At 42.4% G+C, this 22,790-nt stretch overlaps 1 protein-coding gene across 3 annotated transcripts in view; it reads left to right on the top strand.

Annotated features, from left to right (window-relative positions):
- GLS (glutaminase) overlaps window positions 1-20,589 on the top strand; it is a 114,341-nt gene extending 93,752 nt beyond the window's left edge. For all 3 annotated transcript variants that reach the window (XM_032763344.2, XM_032763346.2, XM_032763347.2), the window contains 4 exons: window positions 12,311-12,372; window positions 14,743-14,819; window positions 14,906-14,969; window positions 17,107-20,589. In XM_032763344.2, the coding sequence (XP_032619235.1) occupies window positions 12,311-12,372; window positions 14,743-14,819; window positions 14,906-14,969; window positions 17,107-17,263 (360 nt within the window). In that variant the 3' untranslated portion in view covers window positions 17,264-20,589. The remainder of the gene's footprint in view (window positions 1-12,310; window positions 12,373-14,742; window positions 14,820-14,905; window positions 14,970-17,106) is intronic.
- Window positions 20,590-22,790: the final 2,201 nt, after the last annotated feature.

Below are 22,790 nucleotides of genomic sequence, written 5' to 3'. Positions count from 1 at the left end.
CTAGTAATCGGAGATTGCCTGAGTCTCCGCCTTCTGGGTACGATCTTGTCCTCGGTGATTGCAGGGCCGGTGCTACCATTAGGAACTAGGCCAGTTGCCTGGGCGCCAAAAAGCGCATGCGCCCCCCCCCCCCCCCAAATTGTAAAGCCATTTCGTGGCTGCTGCGCATGGAGGAGAAGGGAATCTGAGCCAACCCCAGCCAGCCTCGAGGATCCCCTGGCGTCAGCATGTGCCGTCAAGCCCAGGGGTTCCACCGCGACAGTCGCTGCTTGCGCTTCTCCCACTCCCAGGCTGCTGCGCCAGTCTGCTGTTGGCACACAACCTGGGAGGAGAATTAGAGGCAGGGGTGGCGCGCTTAGGGGAGGACGCGGAGCGACAGTGAGCTGGGTGGGGAAGATACTGCACGGCTTCTGGGCCAGGGGGTGGGAGCTGGCGCAGGGGTGCCTCGGGCGAAGGGAGCTGCCACAGAAGTCCTCACCTCTGCTCGTGCGTCCTCCCCAACACGCTGCCCTGCTCAATTCTCCCCACCCAGGCTTGCCGGGCCAATCAGTTGTTGCCGCTGCAAGGCCTGGGACAAAAATTAGAGCGGGGCAGCGTCTCGGGAGGAACGCGGAGTAGAGTAGCTGGGTAGAGTAAACCCATGGCTGCCCTGGCCAGGGGGGGAGGCTAGCGTGCGGGGGGGTGCCTCAAGGCAGGAGGGAAGCTGCTGCGGGCGGCTGCCTGGGAGGGAGGCATCTCAGGGTGAGGGGTGGCGGGGAGCTGCTGCAGGGCTGGGGGGGCGCAAGTTCGAAGTTTTGCCTAGGGCGCGAAACTTCCTTGCACTGGCCCTGGCGGTATGCATCTCATCCCTGGACATGCACTCTTCACCACCACCCAGGACTGTTCCCCCTTCTCTAGTGATGATGACAATGAGGAGGAGGAAGGTATTTATTCAGTGTCAGCACAGGGCTGCCCATCACACCAGGGAGCTACCAGAACTGACTTCTATATTCAGATAAGCTACCACCGCACCAGAGGTGACCCACAGGGTTGATATGGACACCTATGGATGTCTCCACTCAAGCACTTTCCATCACAATGGTCTTACTGGGACTCATGGACTGCACACAGGCAGCAGTTTTCCAGACCCTCCAAAGGAAACCTTTGAGGATCAGGAGAAGCCTGAAAAAAGAAGCCGCTCCTGCAACCAGTATTTCTTCTTCTGATGTCCTTCTCCCCTCCGCACCCGCTTCAGTAGCAGCAGATGATTTCAAGCATTTACAGGAGCTCTTCAAAGAGAAAAGTGGGTTCTCTACAAATCCCTCTTGAACAAGTTAGAGTTTCAGCATAAATTGCTTGCTATCCTCCAGGCATCAGCGAAAATTGCACTTCTCATTAATGAGGAATTGATGGACCTAGCTAAAGCTATCTGGCAGACACAGACCATAATCCCCTACACTTGCAAGAAGGCAGACAAAAAGTATTACATATCCTCTAAAGGCATGGACTTTTTATTTTCTCATCCTACACTGAATTAATTGGTTTTCGACACTGTGAATGAACGTGGCAGACAACACCATCACACTAAAATGACTCCATATGATAAAGCCTAGAAGCTTTTAGTTTTATTTGAACACAAAGCATACTCATCAGCAACGCTGCAGTTTAGAATTGACAGCTATGAAGCCCTTATGACAAAATGCAGTCATACTTATTGTTCAAAATGGAGTGAGTTTATTCAGCTGATACGAGAGAACAATTTCAAGCAATCATGGCTGAGGGTCAGCTCCTGGTGAGGACTGCATTACAAGCTTCCTCGAATATGGCTAACACAGGTGGTGGCTTGATATTGACAGCACTGGACATGTGAAGTACATCGTGGCTTCATCTTTTAGGGTTCTCGAGGGAGGTTCAGGCCACAGTGGAAGATCTCCTCTTTGAAGGGTCAAAGTTAGTTGCCAACAGGACAGATGAATCCCTCCACTCCTTTAAAGATTTGAGGGCAACTCTATGGTCTCTAGGTATTTACACCCCTATATAAAAGAGAAGATCTGGTAAATACCACACTGCACAGAGACTGAGACAGACAGACTCCATTTCTCTCTTCTCAAAGACACTATGCGAAAGACAGAAGGCTCCAAAACGTAGACCGCCCCATCACAAATATAAACATCCCAGCCATCTACAATAAAGCAACAGTTTTGAGATTTTGGCCAAGTTACCAGCCCTAAAGTCACTTGCTGCCACAACCTAAACATTTCCATGAGTTTGGCAACAGCCTTACCCTCTTCTCTCAGATGTGGAAGACTATCACCACAGACAAGTGGGTGTTAGAAATTATCACTATATTTGCATGATTGTTTGCTCAAAGCTCCTTCTCTAGACAAGGCATTAATAGCCACACAATAGGCGATGGACTTTTTCTTACAAATAAGCCTACAAATAAATACTCAGAAACGAGCATTGACACCAGTGCAACAGCTGTAGTTCATAGGGGCCTATCTTGAGGTAGTGGAGGCTAAAACCTTCCTTCCAGTGCACAGATCAGACATTTGTAGAGCAGCGATCTGGGTGTCTGTTCACACATTTACAGATCATTATGCTATCACTCATGACTCTGCACCTGATGCACTGTTTGAATTGACTGTTTCATCATCAATGAGAAATCCAACAGGGGCACTGCTTTACAGTCACTTAGAGTGGGGTGCACACATATGGATGCTACTCAAAGAAGAGGAGGTTACTCATCTTGTGCAATAACTGAGGTTCTTTTGAGATGTCCCCCTATGGGTGCTCCACTACCTGTCCTTCTTTCCTCTACTTCTGAGTTCTTATATATAGACTCTGTGGTAGAGAAGGATTTGAGGGCAGTTTGGCCGCACAGCACCGTAAAATGGCCAAGTACAGCGTGAGACAGGGATAATGCATGTGTGGCCCAAACAGGCACTGCTACCAAAAATCTCCGATCCTAGGGGTAGGACATGAGTACACCTAGAGTGGAGTACCCGTGGTGGGGTCGGGGGAGACACATCTCGAAGAACCTCGGTTACTTCACAAAGTAAGTAACTTCCTCTTGCATGCTCACACTATCCTTTGCTGGGGAGCACTGTAGTAGGTAAGATGACCCAAGAGTGGCCCTTGGCCTGACCGGTTCCAGGAAATCTCTCAGGTGTGCATGGGCTGGGATGCCATCTTTTATCATAGATTACACTAACATGTACTATGCTTAGTGCATATTCAGTAGGTATTTCAACCCCATTACCTTATCTGTATTTCCTAACTTACTAATATTGGAGTGCCCTTCTCCCATAGGTTACTAAGGCTTTTGCTTCAAGTTTATTAGCATATACATCATTTAGTTACCATGACATTCTTGTGGTGGGACATCTGCTGATATTCTTAACTTAAAATATCTAAAGTTGGTATCCTCTGGCATTTTGTGGTTACCTGTCAGCAGTTTAGCAACAGTTGCTTATAACAAAACTCTGTCTTGTGACCTCTGATAGTGGGTCATTTATGGGATTAGTTACTTATGTCAAGGTTTTAGGCCTTATGCCTCTGTTCGTTTGGCTAAACTGTTGTCTTATGGGTTTGAGCCCTGTAGGCTTTTGTATTATTGCCTTAATTTGTCCCTTACTTAGCTTATGCCCATGTATCTATAGCAACATAGCTGGCTACAAGTTGTTGTGTCCTCCCTTCCCCCATCCCCTTGATTGACTGATTGCTAATGAACACAACTATTTAGGATCTTAATATCTCCATATGGAGGTTTAGGACCTTGATAATCTGTTGTTGGCTGTTGTGGGGATATTAAGGGACTTGGTATATTGCTGTGGTGCATGGACACACAATGTGTCTCCTCAGATTGGGTAACTTGAGGTTGATCGGTCACTTCCTGAGAGGTAATAGAATTCTGAATGGAGATAACTTGGGGTTGACTTCCCACGGAAGATGTTTGATATCCTTTGCTTAGCCCCCTGATTTTACAGTGCATACAACACAGTACAACAAAGATTATTTCGACTGCAATATCTTGCACACAGTCCTTCCCTCTAGTCCAGTCTCTATTTAGCTAGCACCTCACCGCTTCCGTCCATTAATCTTGTGAACATTTGTCCCGCCTTGGTTACTTCATTACTAGTTATTAGGTGTGAATACTTACTCTCCATTTAATTGCTTCAGTTTTAAATCTAGTGGGGGAATATGAAGCTGGAACGTTGGTGTTCTTTGCTGGACTAGATCCTGATATTCTGGATTAGCGGTGATAACTCTCTTTCATTTTCAAAAACAAGTCCGGGACAAATTGCCACGTGCCCAATTAATATGTGCACCTTTGGATCAAAACAATTTTTTTAGTTATGACCTTGCGCGCCGATTAACCATGATGAAACTTTTGCACGTTACTACATAATATTGGCCATCGCCATCATAGGTCACTCTTTCTGTGGGAAGTTGCCACTTGGCCAGTTTAAGAGTGTGGTGGTGATAATTGGTTTTGTAGTTGGTACCCTTCTTCCTGGGCCACACAACAATTTGTCTATCTCAAACAGGTTACTTCTGCAGATATACTGACACCCCTTTTCAGAGAAACAGGCAATATATGGAACTTTCCAGGTTTGGGTGCCTTAGTGATAGGCTACCAGAGGAGATACATTCATTTGTACTTTGTAGATGCTTTCTGTGTGACCCGTTGAGTGGATTACTGTTAACTGGCTAGAAAAACTTCATGTGGATTGAACACAAGCAACGAGTCCTTGAATGAGACATATAAGGATTTTGCCAGGATACAATGTTTGTTAAATAACACCAGTCACGATCAGTGTGTGGTATCAGCAAATCCACTAGCAGTAACCCAGGGCAGAGGGCTGTCATGATTGATGGCATCTCACAGGATGATCACTTGGAAAATATTAAAGCCGGTAATATTAATATTTAATGAAAAATGGGTGAAGAGGCTGTAATGCTTTCTAAAGAGCCCGGGAGGACTCTCAGAAAAGCAGGACACACAGTAAGAGATTATAATCTGGATTCAGTGACCTTGATCAGCCAAGAGCTTCTGATGGAGTTAATCCAGCTTTGAGCTAAATTAATGTTTTCCAAACAGATTTTTTTCCTGCATGAACAGCAGCTAAATTTCTCTCTCCTATATCATATGCAGAACTGTTAAGGAATTGAAGAGACACAGTTAAATTAAGCAAGTGCCCTTATTCTTTGGCTGGCATTTCCACAAGCCAGAAATAATTGATTGGGCGACCCAGATAATTTCTTGCTGAATTAAACATGATCCATGACCTGGCAGGGCCTGGATCTTTTCTAATGAATAGTGCTCTGCATCATGTTACTCAGGGAAGAGGTGAGCTTGAATGGTTATCACAGCCATACCTGATCATGTGTAAGAGAATTATTTGTATAAAATAAGTGTTTGTTACATTTCTGTGCTAACTGGTGGTAAATGATTCCCATCATATCACTTGTGAGCAGATATATTTGTTTGCTTTGAGATATCTAATGAAACTCCGAGGTCCTGTTTACACAGTGAAAACAACAAAACCAGCTACCTTGATAATACCAGGAAGTCCCCCTTACTCCAAACATGGTTACAACACAGATATTCTAGCAGTGTGGACAGGACCGTTCATTGTTAGCTTTTTCCAGCCCGTGCTAATGTCTTTGACTTGGGGTTGGAAACTCAGTTAAAACATGGTCTTAGGTTTTGGTTACGCAGTATAGATGGGATGTTTTGAAGGGAGCTCTCCTATCATGGTAGCTCATCCTGTGTAGCCTCTTGCCTTTGAGCTGCAGGCTATTCTTACCAGGTTCCTCATTGGAACAAATCTCTGGGTCTTCCTTGCAAAGTTTTATGCTAGTGAGATATCTTTCTAATGTGGGAGGCTTGGATTTTTGTTTTCGAATCTGAAATGGGGATTCTTTAATAATCCTTGCTAAAGTAGCAGTTTTTGTCTTTATTTAAATGCCAGTAACACTATACCACACAGTTAGTGCAGTGAGGAAGGAGAAAACCAAGATGCTTTTTACATCTACTACCTTTGCAGTCTTGTATACATTTACCCATATGAGATTAGTGCTTATCAGTGGGGCTGGAGTGATAACTCTAAAAATTAAAGTCCCTTTCCCCGCAGTAGGAGCAGTACACAATTTCCCTGTCAGGTTCCTCTGGGGGAACCACCTCTAGCGATGAGAAAATGCAGTTCAGTCTCCATGCCTATGCAATCCTTAGTACCTTTAACACTACCAGTATGGGTGCCAGTTGTAGTGATTTTTGTGGTGAGGGACAGCTGTCTGCTAGAAACTGTTCTGTGAGCACAAAACTTAAGACAGTGAGGCTGTCCAATTATACCAATCACTAGTGAGATGAGACATTGCTCAAAATGTATTCCTTGCCACATGAAGTGGAAGATTAGTGAACCCATAGGGCTGCTAACTGGTTTATGCTTAAATAGCATGCAACCTTCTTAAATAGTTGACGCTGGTCATACATTTTAAGAGATTTAAGTATAGTCTGTTTTAATGGCTTTAATAAGGATATCTGGCTGTAGAGCAGAAAAAGGCAAGGGGCTGAACGAGTTTCAGGTCTCAGAGCTAGGAGCTCTTTATTTGGAATGCTGTTGAACAGACTCTGTGTTCTTGAAGACATTTAACCCCTCTCCTTCAATTTCAAAATCAGGAAACACCTACTACACAAGTGGGATTGCGTTCACGGTGGTAGAGTTCTTACAGTAATAAAGCCAACGGCATAACACTTTTGAAAAGCCAGTGTTACCTATAGCCGGAATATTTTTTTTCATGTTTGCCACATTTAGCTGATTTTTGGAGCACAGGATAATTCATATTTTCTGCCAGGAACTGCCTCTAACAGATCCTCCCACCTCCTTTCCTCCCCTCCCTAAAAAGGTAACAAACCCCCTTAATTAATGTGTCAGAATTAGACACAAAAATAAAATCAGAAAAACTGCTAAGCTCGTACAAACCTGAGTTGGCAGCAGCAGCTTAATACTCATTTTTGTTTTCCAGCACTCTAAAAGGAAATCGATGCAAGCAGTAAGAGCTAGTTTACTTTAAATTTCTCATCAGCACTGTGTCAGAACTCATGTTAAGTTGTAACAGTTGGCAGTGTAGTTGTAGCCTAGGATATTAGAGAGGCAAGGCGGGTGAGGTAATATCTTTTTATTGGACTAACTTTTTTTTTCTGGTTTTCACCAGTAGAAATTGGTCCACTATAAGATGTAACTGTTCCATTTTGGATTCTGCACTGGAGCCGTGTGCTGGTATTTAACCCAAAACATATATTCAGAGGTCCTTCAGCTGCTTAAATTTTTGGCTACAGATTATATAGCAGGGGCTTGCTCCAAAGCCTACTGCAGTTGGTAGAAAGACTCCCCTAGACTTCAGTCGGCTTGGATCAAGCATAAGGTGAATTTCCTATTCTTGTTTTTGAAGATGAAGAAAGAAATGTTTCTACTAATTTGAATAGCATAAACAGTCAACTTCTGAGCATCAGACATATACCATCCCTTGCCATTTGTGTGGCTAGAGCGGTGGCGATTGCTTCTAATCAGACTAACTGGTTTCACTGACATAAAATGTTTCCCTAAGCAGTTGACTATCAGTTTATGAACCCATTCTGCTTATCTCCCACAACAGACTGGAGTTTTTGCTCTCGTTTATTTTGTGTTGCAACACAATCTTGCTCCTCATATTTTCATGCCTACTCCCAAGAACAACATAAAATATTTGGCTACTTTCTATATCAAAGTTTTTTCACTTTTGCAGTAGATGCCATTGTTTCAGGCTAACAATTTCAGAATTTTGGGAATGCAGGCTGTTCACTTTTAGTTTTTAAAATAAAAAACTGCTTTTGATCTCTTCTGAGTTAACTTCTATAAATATAAATCCTCCAATGTCTGGCTCTTTTTAGTTACTTTTCACATAATATTTGTTTGCTGAATTTAATTGCATTTATTAGACTGATATATGGTGTGTTAACACTAGTTAGATTATTACAATATTTGGATATAACCAAAATTCACAAAGAGTTCTTTTCTGGAACCTTCTAAAAGGGCTGTGAAAAGTCGCATGTGGAATTCAAGCAATGTCTGGTATTTGTTGGGCAGATGTAAGGTATTCCTTGAGGTTTAGTAGTTGGATCCATTTATATGCCCATGTGTGTGGTTTTCAGCTGCTACTTTTTAGAAGGCGTAGAGTCAAAATTATCTTTTGCCCACAGAAGTGCAGGAAAATAAATAACTTCTGAATACAAAGTTTTTTAACTGATCTGTAGTCACTCACAATCCTTTAGCTTCATCTGTGTTTAGAAAGTTACATTCTGGATTTTTCAGTTTAATAGCAAAGTGGGAGAGGGAAACCTGCTAAAGAGGACCTTAAAAATGCTTCTGAGAAATGCAAATAAATAAATAAATGCAAATCAAGAGTTTAATTTTCTCTGCACCTGTATTACAAGGTCTAGAATGCCCTCAACTCATGCTGAATTAATTGGGAATTGAGGGTTCAAAATCAGAGTTTTGAGCCCATAGTTCTTAAATTTTATACTGTCAGCAACCTAAATAGTGTGTGGGGGATGGGGGGTTCTTGCAAGAAGTTTTCACTCATCTCTGGAGAGACACTTCCTGAATTGGATTCAGATAAAATTAAAAGGTGGTTAAACTAATTTCCATTTGGTGCCTTTATTTCTAAACACAGACTTCAGACAGATACCTGGAAAAGTACAGTGTAATCAACTGTACAGTAATGGGGTACAGAACTGTACAACTCCAGCTCATGTCAGTAGTGACCACATTACAATCTGGGGGCTGTTCAGTAGCTTATCTGAAACGAGTTTGGTGATCTCAGTATAACCCGCAGAGTACATGTCCACATCACAAAGCTATAACCACCACACTGTTTGGCACTTTCATTGGTAGGCTCAGTAAAGATGTCAGGAATTGAATGGTCATGGAAGCTGAACTACATTTTTGTTCCTGGAAGTGACCCCTCCAATAACAAGGCAGGGACGTAGCAGAATAGTGTGAGGAAGTTGCTGCTGTTTCTCCTGATACATAAATGACTTCAATCTGTCTTAGGTACTGTGACAGACCCAGGCCACTAGGGTGCAGGAGTCTGGTAGAGGGCAAATATACTGGTCACTGGGTGAGCAGTTTTATGTTCCCTGAGTGACCAGAGCAGGGTCTGCACTAGAGTAGTCAGGAACTTGCTAGAACCAATTAAGGCAGACAGGCTGATTAGAACACCTGCAGCCAATCAAGGCAGGCTAATCAGGGCACCTGGGTTTTAAAAGGAGCTCTCTCCAGTCAGATGGGGAGGAGCCAGAGGAGAGGAAGTGCGTGTGAGGAGCTGGAAGCAAGAGGCGCAAGGAGCTGAGAGTAGGAGGCTGTGCTACTGGAGGACTAAGGAATACAAGTGTTATCAGATACCAGGAGGAAGGTCCTGTGGTGAGGATAAAGAAGGTTTTTGGAGGAAGCCTTGGGGAAGTAGCCCAGGGAGATGTAGCTGTCACACAGCTGTTACAAGAGGCACTATAGACAGCTGCAAATCCATAGGGCCCTGGGCTAGAACCCGGAGTAGAGGGCAGGCCCGGGTTCCCCCCCAAACCTCCCAACTCCTGATCAGACACAGGAGTTGATCCAGACTGTGGGGGAGATCACTGAGGAGCAAATCTACCAATAAGCGCAGGACCCACCGAGGTAGAGGAGGAACTTTGTCACAGTACTCACATCTCCACAGTATCGGGACACCTCACAATCTGGAGTGTATTTATTCTCAACACCTCTGTGAGGCAGAGCAGGGGTGTTCTCCCCATTTTACAGATGGAAAACTGAGGCAGAGAGTGGTTCAGTGACTTGCCCCATGCATAGGCGCCGACTCCGTGGATGCTCCGGGGCTGGAGCACCCATGGGAAAAAATTAGTGGGTGCCCTGCACCCACCAGCAGCCAAGCTCCCCGCCCAGCTCACCTCACCTCTTCCTCCTCCCCTGAGCGCGCCACATCCCTGCTTCTCCACCTACCTCCGAGCGCTTGCCGCTGCCAAACAGCTGTAGCAAGCTCTGGAAGGGAAGGGGAAGAAGCGGGAACATTGCATGCTCAGGGGAGGAGGCGGGGTCAGGGCGGGGCTGGGCTGGGGGTTTGGGGAAGGAGTGAGAATAGGGGCAGGGAGGGGGAGGAGTTGGGGCAAGGACTTTCGAGAGGGATTGGAATGGGGGTGGAATCAGGGCGGGGCCAGAGGGGGGTCGAGCACCCACCGGTGCCAGTAGAAGTCGGCGCGTATGGCCCCATGGCACCCAGGAAGTCTCTGACAGCAAAGAACTGAACCCAGGTCTCCCAAGTCTTAGGCTAATGCTCTAATTATTGGACAGTCTTTCCTCTCGATCTGGCATTGTTTGTGCGCGTGCTAAAAGGAAAAAATCAAAATGGTGAATTGACTAGAAAATGGGTGTAATACATTGCAATGAGGGCGTTAGCTAATTACAAAACCTTTTCTGTAAGCTGTATATAATAAACAGTGGACTTAAACACAGGAATAACTTGACAGCATATACAGCCTTTTCCCTCTATTTGATCTCTTGGAGAGAAAAGGAGAGGCTTTAAAACTCCTGGAGTGACAGTGTGACATTATTTTGTATCATGGTAGCCAAGTAAACATAAGTAACCAGCTTGAGCTCTTGCCACGCTTTGCCCTGCCTGCCATGTTAATGAGACAGGTCTATCTGTGCGTGACAGCTGCAGCCAAGCACACCACAAGAACAAGAAAACCTAGCAAGTAGCTTGGCTAATAGCAGAGAGCATGGAAAGAATGCGAACAAGAATTGAAAGATGAATTCTTGGGGCCCACCCTGCAAAGTGGCATGTGTCCTCACCTCCCACTGAAGTCACTGGGAGTTGCAGGCCCCCACACCTTGTAAATCTAGGCTCTAAGTTAATAGACTTTGGATTTTGTCATTTTCTCCACAGAAGGGCAACTGGTGACTTAACCCAGTGAGCCTATGACTCTGGGTACCCCAGGAAAATTGGCAGAGTGGTAAAGCCCAGGGACCTTGCATCATTGTCCACACAGTGAGGCAAGGCAGTAGGCCAGTGAGTCTGTGCTAATGTTGATTCAAGGTAACCCCACTAGTGTTCATACGCTGCGTGACTAAAGTCAGTGACTGGGCCTGCCTTAGTCTTTGTATTACAGGTTTTGAGGTCACATATGCTGTAAAAATGTGATTTGTTTATGCCTGTCTCTTTTTTTCCATGCAAGTTACTGTGCTGCTTTATAATAAGTATCTTTATTTGGTACTTGTTAAGGAAATTAATATGAAATGATTCCTCGATTCTGGCTTATGAAAGGCACAGACAATGATACAGCACCCCAACATGGTCCCAGTGCCCCCAGGAACACATCCATGCTGTTTGGGGAACAGATGGAGAGGTCTGGGTGTGCGTGTGTAGAGAATTCCTTCCTTTCTGGTGCACCAAGAATTGTGATTCTGGTTTGGTCTGTTACAATGATAGCCTATAAAGAAGCCAGAGTTCAAGCCAAACTGAGTGGAATAGTTTAAGCATGGGAACCTTGGTGATAGAGGGCAGTGCAATGTTGCAAATCTCATTGTAAGAGGCTAAGACTTGGTATCTCTAGCCGGTCATAAATGCTTATGAAACTAACTGTGCGAAAAGTGTATTCGGCCCTTATTATCTAGAGCAGCCTTTTTGAAATGTACCTTTTCGGTCTTGCTTATGCTTATTAGTTTTTCTTATTATTTAACACTGTGAAGCATTCTGGGATGTACTGTGTAAAAAGCCTCCGTAGTATATCAGCTAAAGTATTGAAACAGGTGCTGTATGCAGATTTCCTCAGATAGCTTTTCCTTGGCATCTTTGGTGCTGACTGGTAACATCCCCTACTCTCCAAGTCCTGCATCTGTATTCAGCATAAATTATCTGTCATGATGAATTATGGAAATCATGCAGTGGGTTAGAGTATCAGTAGTATATAGTGTTATGTTTAAAAGTTAAATACAGTTTGGCCAACAGAGGAAAATATTTCTAGATTTTTGTCATAGTAAAACACAAATTAGTGGTGGTCCGCTTGCTAGTGTTTCTATACATTCAGAGTTGGACCAATGAGCATTAAATTACCTGTGGTGAAGCTGTTTGGAATTCAATCTGACAACCTTTTTAGATTATATTGCAAATGTACCTAGAGAAATTGTTCCATAGTTGACATGTTTGCCAACAGTGACCCTACTATATCTTCGCTTTCTTCCCACAAGTCATCTCAAGAAAAGAAAAAAACTTTTTTTTCCCTCACATTTCACAGGTGAAGTCTGTGATAAATCTCCTGTTTGCTGCCTACACTGGGGATGTATCTGCACTCCGAAGGTAAAAGCAATATGGTGTTGGGGACAGGAAATCATTTGTGTTTCAACTATTATTGCACTTTATTTCTGAACATATGACTATGTTAGTAGACATTATAGCTGTTTTCATACTCCAAGGTGGTAGCAGGGCCATTTAAACACAAGGTGTTAAAAGAATGCACTCTAGTGGATCTAGCACTGCTTTTAATATCTAGTCTTCAGATCCCGACAGAGCAAGGAGTTAAGCTTATTACAAAATCAGTCCTTTGTTCTGCGTATCAAAACTTAATGTGGATAATATGAAAAATAATTTGTACATCTGGTTATAGTCAGAGGTATAATCCCATAAAATGGCATCGTTCTGCTTTGATATAAACTGATTTTTTCCTTTGTGTCTCAGTAACAATATGTTATCTTCCCACAAATTTTTACATCCCACAATTTTTACTAGCTGGATTCTAGTCTGCCTTGTGAATCAATTCTAGAACTGTGAGCAAAGCTCAAATTGAAGAATGTTTATTGCTAGTGATGTGGGAGCCAGAAGGAACCCAGCTTGATTTTCAGATTCCAAGTATAGTTTTCTTTTGTTTTTGTTTTTTTTGTAGGGCTGGCAGTGTTTAGAAACCCTTTGCATTTTACACTGAGCAGATTTCACACAGACTCATTGAGAGAGCAGATAAATGTGGGAGGCTTAATTCTTCACTGTACCTTTGCAAAGCTGGGGCAAAGCGGAGCTGCTCTAGTAGCTTTATACTGGTTAGAGATTCTTCTGACACAGGAAGACTTCTCTGTGAAATTTCTCCGGCTCATGTACAGTAGTTTTGCACCCCAAAGTGATCTTAACCAGTCAGAGAATCTGCCTGGAACTAGTGTTTTGGCTGGACAGAGAGAAGTATGTATGCACATCAGTATGCTCCATAGTGGCATTTTAAAAGTGATTTTTCTTACTGGAACCACAGATGAAGATGCCAGGAATGAAGCCAAATCTCTAGTGTACTCTTAAAGCCAGATCATTTTGGTGCTGCTTTTATTAAATCTCAGATGAAAATATAATATACTTTTGATACTGTGATGAGTTCCCCCCAGAGGTGCGACCTGGAACTGGGGTACAACGGAGCCCCCTGACCCATCAGCTTGGGCTCCCTTTACACTGTACTGCTGTGACCAGCCTGCACTTTCACCAGCACACACAGAGGTAGGGACACACCCAACTGCAGTTTCCTGCAGACTTTGTGCTCAGCCTTGCCTGGGTAGGCTCCAGTTAGGGAACTTCCCAGCTACTCAGGCACACGCCCCCTCTGGAGTGTAAACCCAAAACAATACCAATCTTGTGCTGCACAGGAAACTGTACAGGATAAGTTTATGAAATTCGTCCCATCCCTCAATGTGGAGAGGCATATACAACAGCTTTCTGCCCCCAAGTTATGACTTCCATATACTGGTTTTAGATAATAAACCTGTTTTTGCTTTAACTCTAAAAGATACAATCACTTAAAATCTAAGGGATAGCAAACAGATTAAAGCAGATTATCTTGCAAATAAACAAAAAACACAAACTAAGCTTAATATACTGCATAGGATGAGAATTTGCTATTCATATCTGATCTAAGTGATAATGCAAGCAGGCTGCAGATTCTTAAGCTGGCAAGCTGCATGTGCTTACAGCTTGGAATCCTCAGGTGTTTCATTCACAGGCTAAAAATCCCTTTAGCCTGGGTCCAGCACTTCCCCCAGTTCAGTCTTTTGTTCCTTAAGTGTTTCTAGGAAGTCATTGAAGAACCAAGATGATGTCACTCTCTTGCCTTATATAGCTTTTGCATATGGTGGGAACCCTTTGTTTCCAAGGTTAGTTCCCAAGTCAGTCAGTGGAAATATACTGACATCCCAAGATGGAATCCAGCACCATGTGACCTGGTGACATGTCCCTGTAGTGTCGCAGCAACCATGACTCAGAGGCTGTCTTCAGCATCCTCAGGAAGGCCTCCAGTTGGGAGATAAGCTTCTTCTAATGCCTATTGTTTTCTCTAAGGGCCCTTCCCCACCCAACTTTTCAGAATGAAAGCATCTAGTTTAGTGGGTGTTCCCCATGTGTAAACACATTTGTAATACGGATACATAGTCAGTATTCCTAACAGAAATGATGCATGCATGCAAATAGGATAATCATATCCAGCAGATCATAATCTTTCCAATGACACCTCTCATGACTTATCTTGCATAAAATACATCATAACTATGGCATAATCCTATCATTATGAAAATTATGGGGTGCAGTGTCAGATACCATTTAAATCCTATCAGAGGGCATTTCATTGTTTTACAGTATAAGTATGATTACTTCTGTATTTTTGTAATTATTTCTATGATTTTCTATCTGAATTTGGCTTTTCAGATTTGCTTTGTCGGGTATGGATATGGAGCAAAGAGATTATGATTCACGAACAGCATTGCACGTAGCAGCTGCAGAAGGTAATGACTCTTGATAAATAAGAATAAGCTATTAACTTAGTGGGCTTAATTTAAAAAGTATATTAAATCCTTCTTTTATTTTATAGGTCATGTGGAAGTAGTTAAATTTTTGCTGGAAGCCTGCAAAGTGAATCCTTTCCCCAAAGACAGGTGAGCAATTCCACTGTTAGTATAAGGGAGGGGAGCTCCAGTAACTAATTAGATTGGTGAATCCAACCCTAGTGCAGTCATTCGACCAGAGTCTGTTTCCTCTGAAATCTCATGGGATGCTGAAAGCAGTGACAACTGGGACCATCTGATCTACCCAGCTAACCTGCAGCTGGTGCTAGAGCTCCCTTGAGCTGTTTCTGCCCATTTGATCTAGCAACACTAATTCCCCCCTTAAAGAAGCAGGAATTCCAGACCTCAGTAGGGAAGATTAAGAAAATAAATCAGTGGCTGGAGAATTTTTTTAAAAAAGGCATCAAGCCAATAAAAGGAATTTGTAGTTTTGATGTGCGTGTATGAATACATATGTAGAACGCACACACGGATGTGAGTGTAAGAGTGTTTACGTGTGTCCAACATAACTAAAACTATTCACAAACTTCAGTGTGAACTTGACCCCATTAGAAAGGCTGTTTTTACTGTTCTGGTGTCCTGAGAGAGGTGCACTCCACATGGTTTGTTATGTATAATCATTAACTTCTTTATTTTTAATTTCACCTTCAGTTTATTACTGTAACTCGCAGTATGGCATTGGAAACCAGAAAAAAATAGGTCAGTGCAAGGTCCCTCACCTATAGAAAACAATGCCTGACACTAGTTATGAAACCACTCTTGTCCACTCTCTAGCTCTCTTACTCAAGTAAACTTGTGTCTTTCTCTGCTCCCTTCAGTTTGCCTGTACCTTTTAATTCTTCTGTCCGGATAACAGTGATTTTGCTATTTAACAGTAAAGCATTGAATGAGCTTTAATTTGATAGTTTATTTCATGCAGTGCTGTGCAGACTAATATGTCTGCTTATGTCTTGTCTTATATGCACAATGTCCTCCTTATGGTGCTTGTAGGAGTGTCAGAAAGGCAGAGCATTTTCAGTCATTTATCATTACCTGTGATATTTTGAAGCTTTACTATTAAGGTGAGATTTTGACTTTTTGATACAGTTCTTTTCAAAAGGAACTAACAGCGCTACAGAGCTCTTACACCACCATTAAAATGTAACCAGAGTTGGTGGGAAATCTGTATTGTGTCTGCACCTGCTCTAATTACCAGCTTTTCTATTAAAACCCCTCAGGGGAAGAGTTTGTCCTGTGCCAAAAGGATGTCAAAGATCAACACTAGAAAAAACACTTCAGTAAAAATAATGTGAGGCACCTTTCTGGAGCTGATTTCCTTGGTGGAAGGAAGGCAAAAAATACTTTACATTTGCTTTGTTGAAATAGTATATTTAGATATCTCTTACTCTCCTGTTTAAGAGGGGAAAATATGCAATTGTATGCAGTAGCCTTTGCATGTTATTGTTACATTTGGGAGGGTTTAGTGTGGATGATGTGAAAATAGCAGCGGTTACGCATGTGTATGTGTTTAGCTCCTGTTTCGTCTAGTCTGACACTATCCATTAAAGTGCAGTTCTGCTGTGAAAAATGACTGAAAAAAAAAATTTGTTTTTATCATCTTTTAGTGATTTCCATATCAAATGTGTTCTGTTTTCACATTTTCAAGTAAAAAGGTTTCGTTTCCGGTGATTAACAGTGCACAATCAGCCTGTGGGCTGAAGATCAAGTTGGGTTATTCCTTTATGTATTACCAATGGCCATGGTGGATTCTACATCACTGACCATTTTTTAAATCAAGATAGATCTCTTCTAGAAGAACATCCAAGGAATTATTTTGGGGAAGTTTTATGGTCTGAATCCGTGGTAGTAAAAGTTCTTCATGCCAGATTTTGTCCTTGGTGACACCTGTGAAATCACATTGAAGACAGTGGTGTTACACGGATGTGTGACTAGTTGGGCTGAAATTTATTACACAATTATATTGAAGCACAAGAAGTAATGGAATGCCACTCATTCTCCTTTAGTTATTTTGATACTGAAGGGGGAACAGGAGTAAAAAGTAGTGAAAACATCTGTTGTCAAAAGGGTTGTCACCCACTATCCAATTCACTGAAGGTACTTATGTAGTCCCTGAGCTCAGTACATACTGTACTGGCAATTGTTGTCTCAAACATCAAAGTATAATGGAATTCATAGTGGTGGATTTACTTGCTTACTGATTTTGGAAATATTGTGCTTCCTGTTTCAGATGGAATAACACTCCTATGGATGAAGCTTTACATTTTGGACACCATGATGTATTTAAAATTCTTCAAGAATTCCAGATCCAGTACACACCTCCAGAGGATTCCAGCGATGGAAAGGAAAATCAAACAGTTCATAAAAATCTAGATGGCTTACTCTAACCATCTTCAGCTAGATCCCAAGAGTCAAATCACTTACCTATGTTATTGTGGAAAATGAGTATGAAGAGCTTGTATATTTCTTTCTGACAGTGGTGTATATTTTACAGAATATTTCGTTTATTTCAGTGTTACAGGAGTTTTCTTCATGATATGCAGTGGACAAACCCAATCGCTCCAAAAAAACAAACAAATCCCAAACAAACCCCCCTCTCCCCCCGCAAGAATCTCCTTCCATAATGTGAGCAATATTACCTCGTGTTGCATATAATTGATGTAAAGGAAGTATTAGCTGTTGATGGCTTTACTGTGCACTACTTAATTTATTTTTGTGTTCTATGTGTATCTTCAAACCATGGTCAGGAATTTTTCTGTTGAATTTGCATTTCTAAACAAATCTCTTACAGTGCGGCCAAGTGGAACCATGCTGTTGCCATGTGCAAGTGTCATTGTGGTTTTGCTAGATTTCAGGAGTTGAGGATGCTGGTGTAGATTTAACATGGGTGTGTTGAACAAGGATCTGCATTTATCTCGTTTTTCCCTAAATTTCCCATGGAACCTTGTTTATATAGTCACCTTGTCACCTACATCGATTGATCAATCAGCCCTCACAGAGAGCGCTGATCACAACACGTTGTTCATGTTGTTCTATCGAGTCCTTCAGCCACCCATTGGCCAGGCTTGTCAGTGGCACCAGACACCTGATCGGCATAGCACACCACAGCCCAGAACCCCTGAGCTCAAGCGATCCGCCAGCCTCACCTCCCAGGTAGCTAGGATTACAGGCACGTGCCACCTTGAGTGGTTGTTTATATAGTATAAATCTCAAAATAATGGTGACATTTGTCAATGGTCGGGGCTAATTGTTCTTAGAGATGATTTTTTCAGGGAATCTGTTTTTAAGGTTGGTTTGGTGACTAAATGCCATGGAAGAGTATCACTTGTTTGACTTTTTTTTAGCTGTTTCTTTCAAATGCCCATTGTCCAGCCTCTCTCTCTGTCCATATTCAGCTGCTGAAGTGCTTTCCCGTTAGTTGGGGAAAGCAGGTGCTTCCACAATATGCATTGGTTCCTGATAGGCATATGTGCATCATCGGGGATCTTGTAGGTTGCAAAATAATTCATCTCAGTCTTATGTTTTGTCCTTAGCTGCAACTACACCAAAAACCTTTTAGGGGAATGTAAGTATATGAAAGGCAAAATACTAAACCAAATGTTCTAAATAAGTTAGACTCACAATAAAGAACACTCATGGAGTGAAACAGCTTAAAGAGGCATAAAGCTAATCAAAACATGAGCAAAGTTGTGGATATGCCAAACTGTGGGTCTATCTCTCTTCTTCTGCTGGCATAAATCCTTGAATAATTTTGTAGAAGCTTCTGAAGATACATTGGTGTGAAACAGGTAAGAGATCAGAAACAGGGCCACAAATCAAGGAGTTCATTTGTGTGTGAACTGTTGCATTTGCCCTCTTCACATGGTAGTCTGTGCCCCACGTATACCAGGCGTTAGAAATCTAAATCCAAATATTTGTTCTGTTTTTGGGACCATTATACTACATCAGCTTCTTGCCAATGTAACAATATGTCTGATTACTGACACTACAATATGAGTGAAGTCATCTTTAAAAAAAAAACCTGGGTAGGAGTATCTATTTCACATTTGTTGGAAGCAGGTGATAGTCAAGAATCAGGCTGTGTATGGGAATAAGACCATTTGTGGAAACTGCTCACATCTCAAAGATATGGCAGTAATAATAATTCATCCATAGATCTCAAGGTGCCCACTGTACAGATGGTGAAACTGAGGCGTGGAGAGGTCACCCAGAAAGTCAGTGGCAGAGTCAAGATATGGAACCCTTGTCTCCCGCGTCCCACTCCAGTGCTCTAGCCGCTATGCACATTGCTTCCCCTAAGGAGGAGAAATCAAATGGAGGCACTTGATATTCAGCACAAGCAGTGGCCTGTCTCATAATAAAGATGATGTCCTGTAGTAGTTTGAAAGCCTAAACCTCTGAAATCTGATTGACTAATGCCAGGCAAGCATTTTTACCACTCTCCCCTCGATCTGATATTGCTGCTTTTTGCCTCAAGTCAATTATTCACTCGAAGGCCTCATGCTTTTATAACCTTCACCTTTCATGCCTTGTGTTGCAGCCACCTTCCTCCTTAACCAAGAACTGGATGGGATTCCCTTTAAACCCTTCTTGGCCAGATGGGTCACTGTTGAGAGCACAAGGCCCTGTCTCTGCTGCACTCCTACAGAGGATAAAATGAGGCAAACTAAATCCCACGTTTTCCTAACATTCTTGGACCTACCAAATTGATCCTATGGGAGTAAAATTTCTCAGGTTGGGCTCTGAGGGTACTGATTAGGTCTTAAGCTATGAGATGCATTCTGTTTGTTAACTTAATCAGATTTCTATGTATCTCTGGTGTGCTAAGAAAACGTATCCTCTGTGGTTTCAGAAAAAATGTCAGTGATTTATTTTGATGTAATTGAAATCGGTCAAAATTTACTTTGCTCGAACAATAACCTTTCCAAAAGGTAGGTATATGAACTGAGAAGATAAAGGCATTTTAATTAAATAGCATAGAGATTGTGGCTGTCCCTGAATCTAACGTTTTCCTCCACTATATTAAGAGCTTTTAGCTAGAATTTTAGCATCAATGCATTTTCACCAGGATAGTTTTAGCATTTTCTCATTGTACCAAGAGATATTATTTTGCAAAGATTTGTGCCCAGTGGAAGCAGTGCATTTATATATGCAATTATTTATAAATATATGTAGTTCACTGGTGTGGCTGCTCATCATTGCTGGCACTGACATGTAGATTTTAATTTAAATGGCTTTTGTTGTGTTATCAAATGCTGACATCCTTATGCTCCAAAGAGTTTTATGTGTTATGTCATATATGTGCTGCTTATGTATCACAGCAACCAGAAATGGTTAAGCTAACTTAATGCTTTGTACATAAAAATATTGTGCTGGTCTTAGCGTTAATTATATCCCATCTTTTTGTGAAAAATGTAATGTACTGGGCTGATACTTTTTAGCTGCAGAGCTGGACTGTCAATGAGTGTTTTTATTGATGCTGTACTTACTCTCAGCAATTGTGACTGATTGGTGTGACATTTTAGATTCCTTATTGTGGGGAATAGACAGTGATGAATGTATTTGCTTTCAGCAATTTTCCTGTAAGTGAATCTAAATTTAAAAATACTTGAGCTGTACTGGTCCTGAAAATGAAAGATATTTATTTTAATGAATAAAATCCAGGTATTGTTGCTTTTTACAGCACAATTAAAAAGGAATACCAAAAAATAGAGATGTTTGAGGGGTGGTTCTGGTTTTTCTGGATAGCTACATCATTTACCTACCTCTCATACCACCCCAAGTGAAGTAGCCAAAGAGAGCAGACTTCGACTTCGTGGAGCCCTCCAGTGTCAAGGCTACTTTTGTATTGGGAGGGCTTTGTGACAAGCTTTAATTGTATCATTTAGGAGGCTCCATCTCATGGTTAGTCGCTAGTGAATACTGTAGTTTTAAGTCTAAAAGCTTGATATAGCGAACAGGAGCTCATTGGCTTTCCCTCACTCAATACAAGTGTCCAGCTGGTGATGGAGAAATGATAATACAAAGGAGTAACCAACCTGCTGTGGGCATTCTAACAAGAAGCTGACCCTAATGTCCATATATTTTTGAAGTGTTGTAGGTCTCCAACGTCTGTTCTTTAAGAATAGAGGCTGTCGCTGGGATGGGGAAGTAAAGGTCTCTGAATCTGGTGAGGGAGGGATTAGTTGGGATGGTCTGGCTATTGAAATAGTTAAGAAACACAGAGGGCAAAATAGGGATGTACATGCATCATTTTGCTCCTGAAGGTTCTTCACAAACTCCAGCCTCAGACCACAGCAGAAAATTGTGGAAGCAATCAAGGGATTCTGCTGAAAACCAACATCACCTAGCCCTATACTGAATAGGTCTCATATTGCAGCCAGGAGTGGAGACCTATGTTATTGCTGATTTCATGGTTTCAACATATTGTAGATGGCCTTATGGAGCAAAGTGACCTTTTTATTATATAGTGCAATCAAACTGAATCTGATGCAGAAATCCCTGAATCCTCCAAAGAACAATACCTTTGAATTTCCTGCAGGGATAGCAGAAGTGCTGCATCCTCAAATGTGTAGAAATTATTAGATATAACAAAAAGCCTTGTTTCAGAGAACATATCCGGACTACTAATCTGCACTACAAAGTGAGTGCCACTAGGCATCAGACTGGCTAAGCCTCTGAGGTCCCATTCTAGGCCATTACAAAAACCACTCATTTGCCAGTTACATTTGCAAACCTCTCACCCAGTTGCAATACAATGAAAAATTGTTTGCCAAAATGGAATTGTCCAACATCAGTAGGGAGAGAAATTGGTATTCCTTGTTCTAACATGTTTGGAATTTTTTTAAAAATTACTTGCATCCATCTTAATAGATTTTGAATATTGTGTTATTGAAACCAGGGACGTTAACAGCTCAATGGACACAAGGGAAGACATTTAGAATCATTTTGAAGGCTTTTTCCACACTCTTCCTTCCTTAGATAGAAGGTCTTGAGCTTTTCTTCAAGGCCATTTATACTTTACCCATTCATCGCATTATAAATATTTGCACTGTAAAAATGATAAACAAAAGAAATATATGATGGAACTGAAAAATACTAAGTACTGTAGTGCAATCGCTTTATTGTGAAAGTGTAAAGGACAGTTACCTGTTCCATAACTGGTGTTCTTTGAGATGTGTTGCTTATGGTTATTCCATAGTAGGTATGTGTACTCACCACGTGCACCAGTGCTGGAAGTTTTTCCCTCAGCAGTACACGTAGGGGGAAGCGCTGCTGCAACCCCTGGAGTGGCATTGCTATAGTGCGCTATAAGCGGAACCGCACACTCCCCCCCACCCTCAGTTCCTTATTGCTGGAACAACTCCGTCAGTGGGGAAGGAGGGTGGGATGTGGAATAGACATGAGCAGCACATCTTGAAGAAGGCCAGTTAAGGAACAGGTAACTCTCCTTTCTTCTTCGAGTGATTGCTCGTGTGTCTGCCACAAGTGATTACAAGCTGTGTCTGATGGAGGTGGGTAGGAGTTCACAGCTTCCCTAGCTGGAGCACAGCCCTACCGAAAACAGCGTCATCCTTGGCGTGAGAGATGATCGCATAGTGTGATGTGAACGTGTGTACTGAGGATCAGGTAGCGGCCCTACGGATGTCCTGGATAGGGACATGGGCCCCAAAGGCAGCTGACGAGGCCTGAGCCCTTGTCGAGTGAGCCCTTACAATAGGTGGTGCAGGAACCCCTGCTAGGTTGTAGCATGTGTGGATGCATGATGTAATCCACCAGGAAAGCCTCTGGATGGAGATCGGTTGGCCCCTCATGCGCTCAGCTGAGGCAACAGAGTTGCAAAGAACTGCGTAACGGCTTAGTCAGATCCAGATAAAAGGCCAGAAGCCTGCGCACATCGAGCATATGGAGGCA

Source organism: Chelonoidis abingdonii, chromosome 10, assembly GCF_003597395.2.
Source record: "Chelonoidis abingdonii isolate Lonesome George chromosome 10, CheloAbing_2.0, whole genome shotgun sequence".
Classification (NCBI taxonomy): Eukaryota; Metazoa; Chordata; order Testudines; family Testudinidae; genus Chelonoidis; species Chelonoidis abingdonii.
Note: the sequence above shows the minus strand (reverse complement) of the source record. Positions and strands in the feature narration are given on the sequence as shown.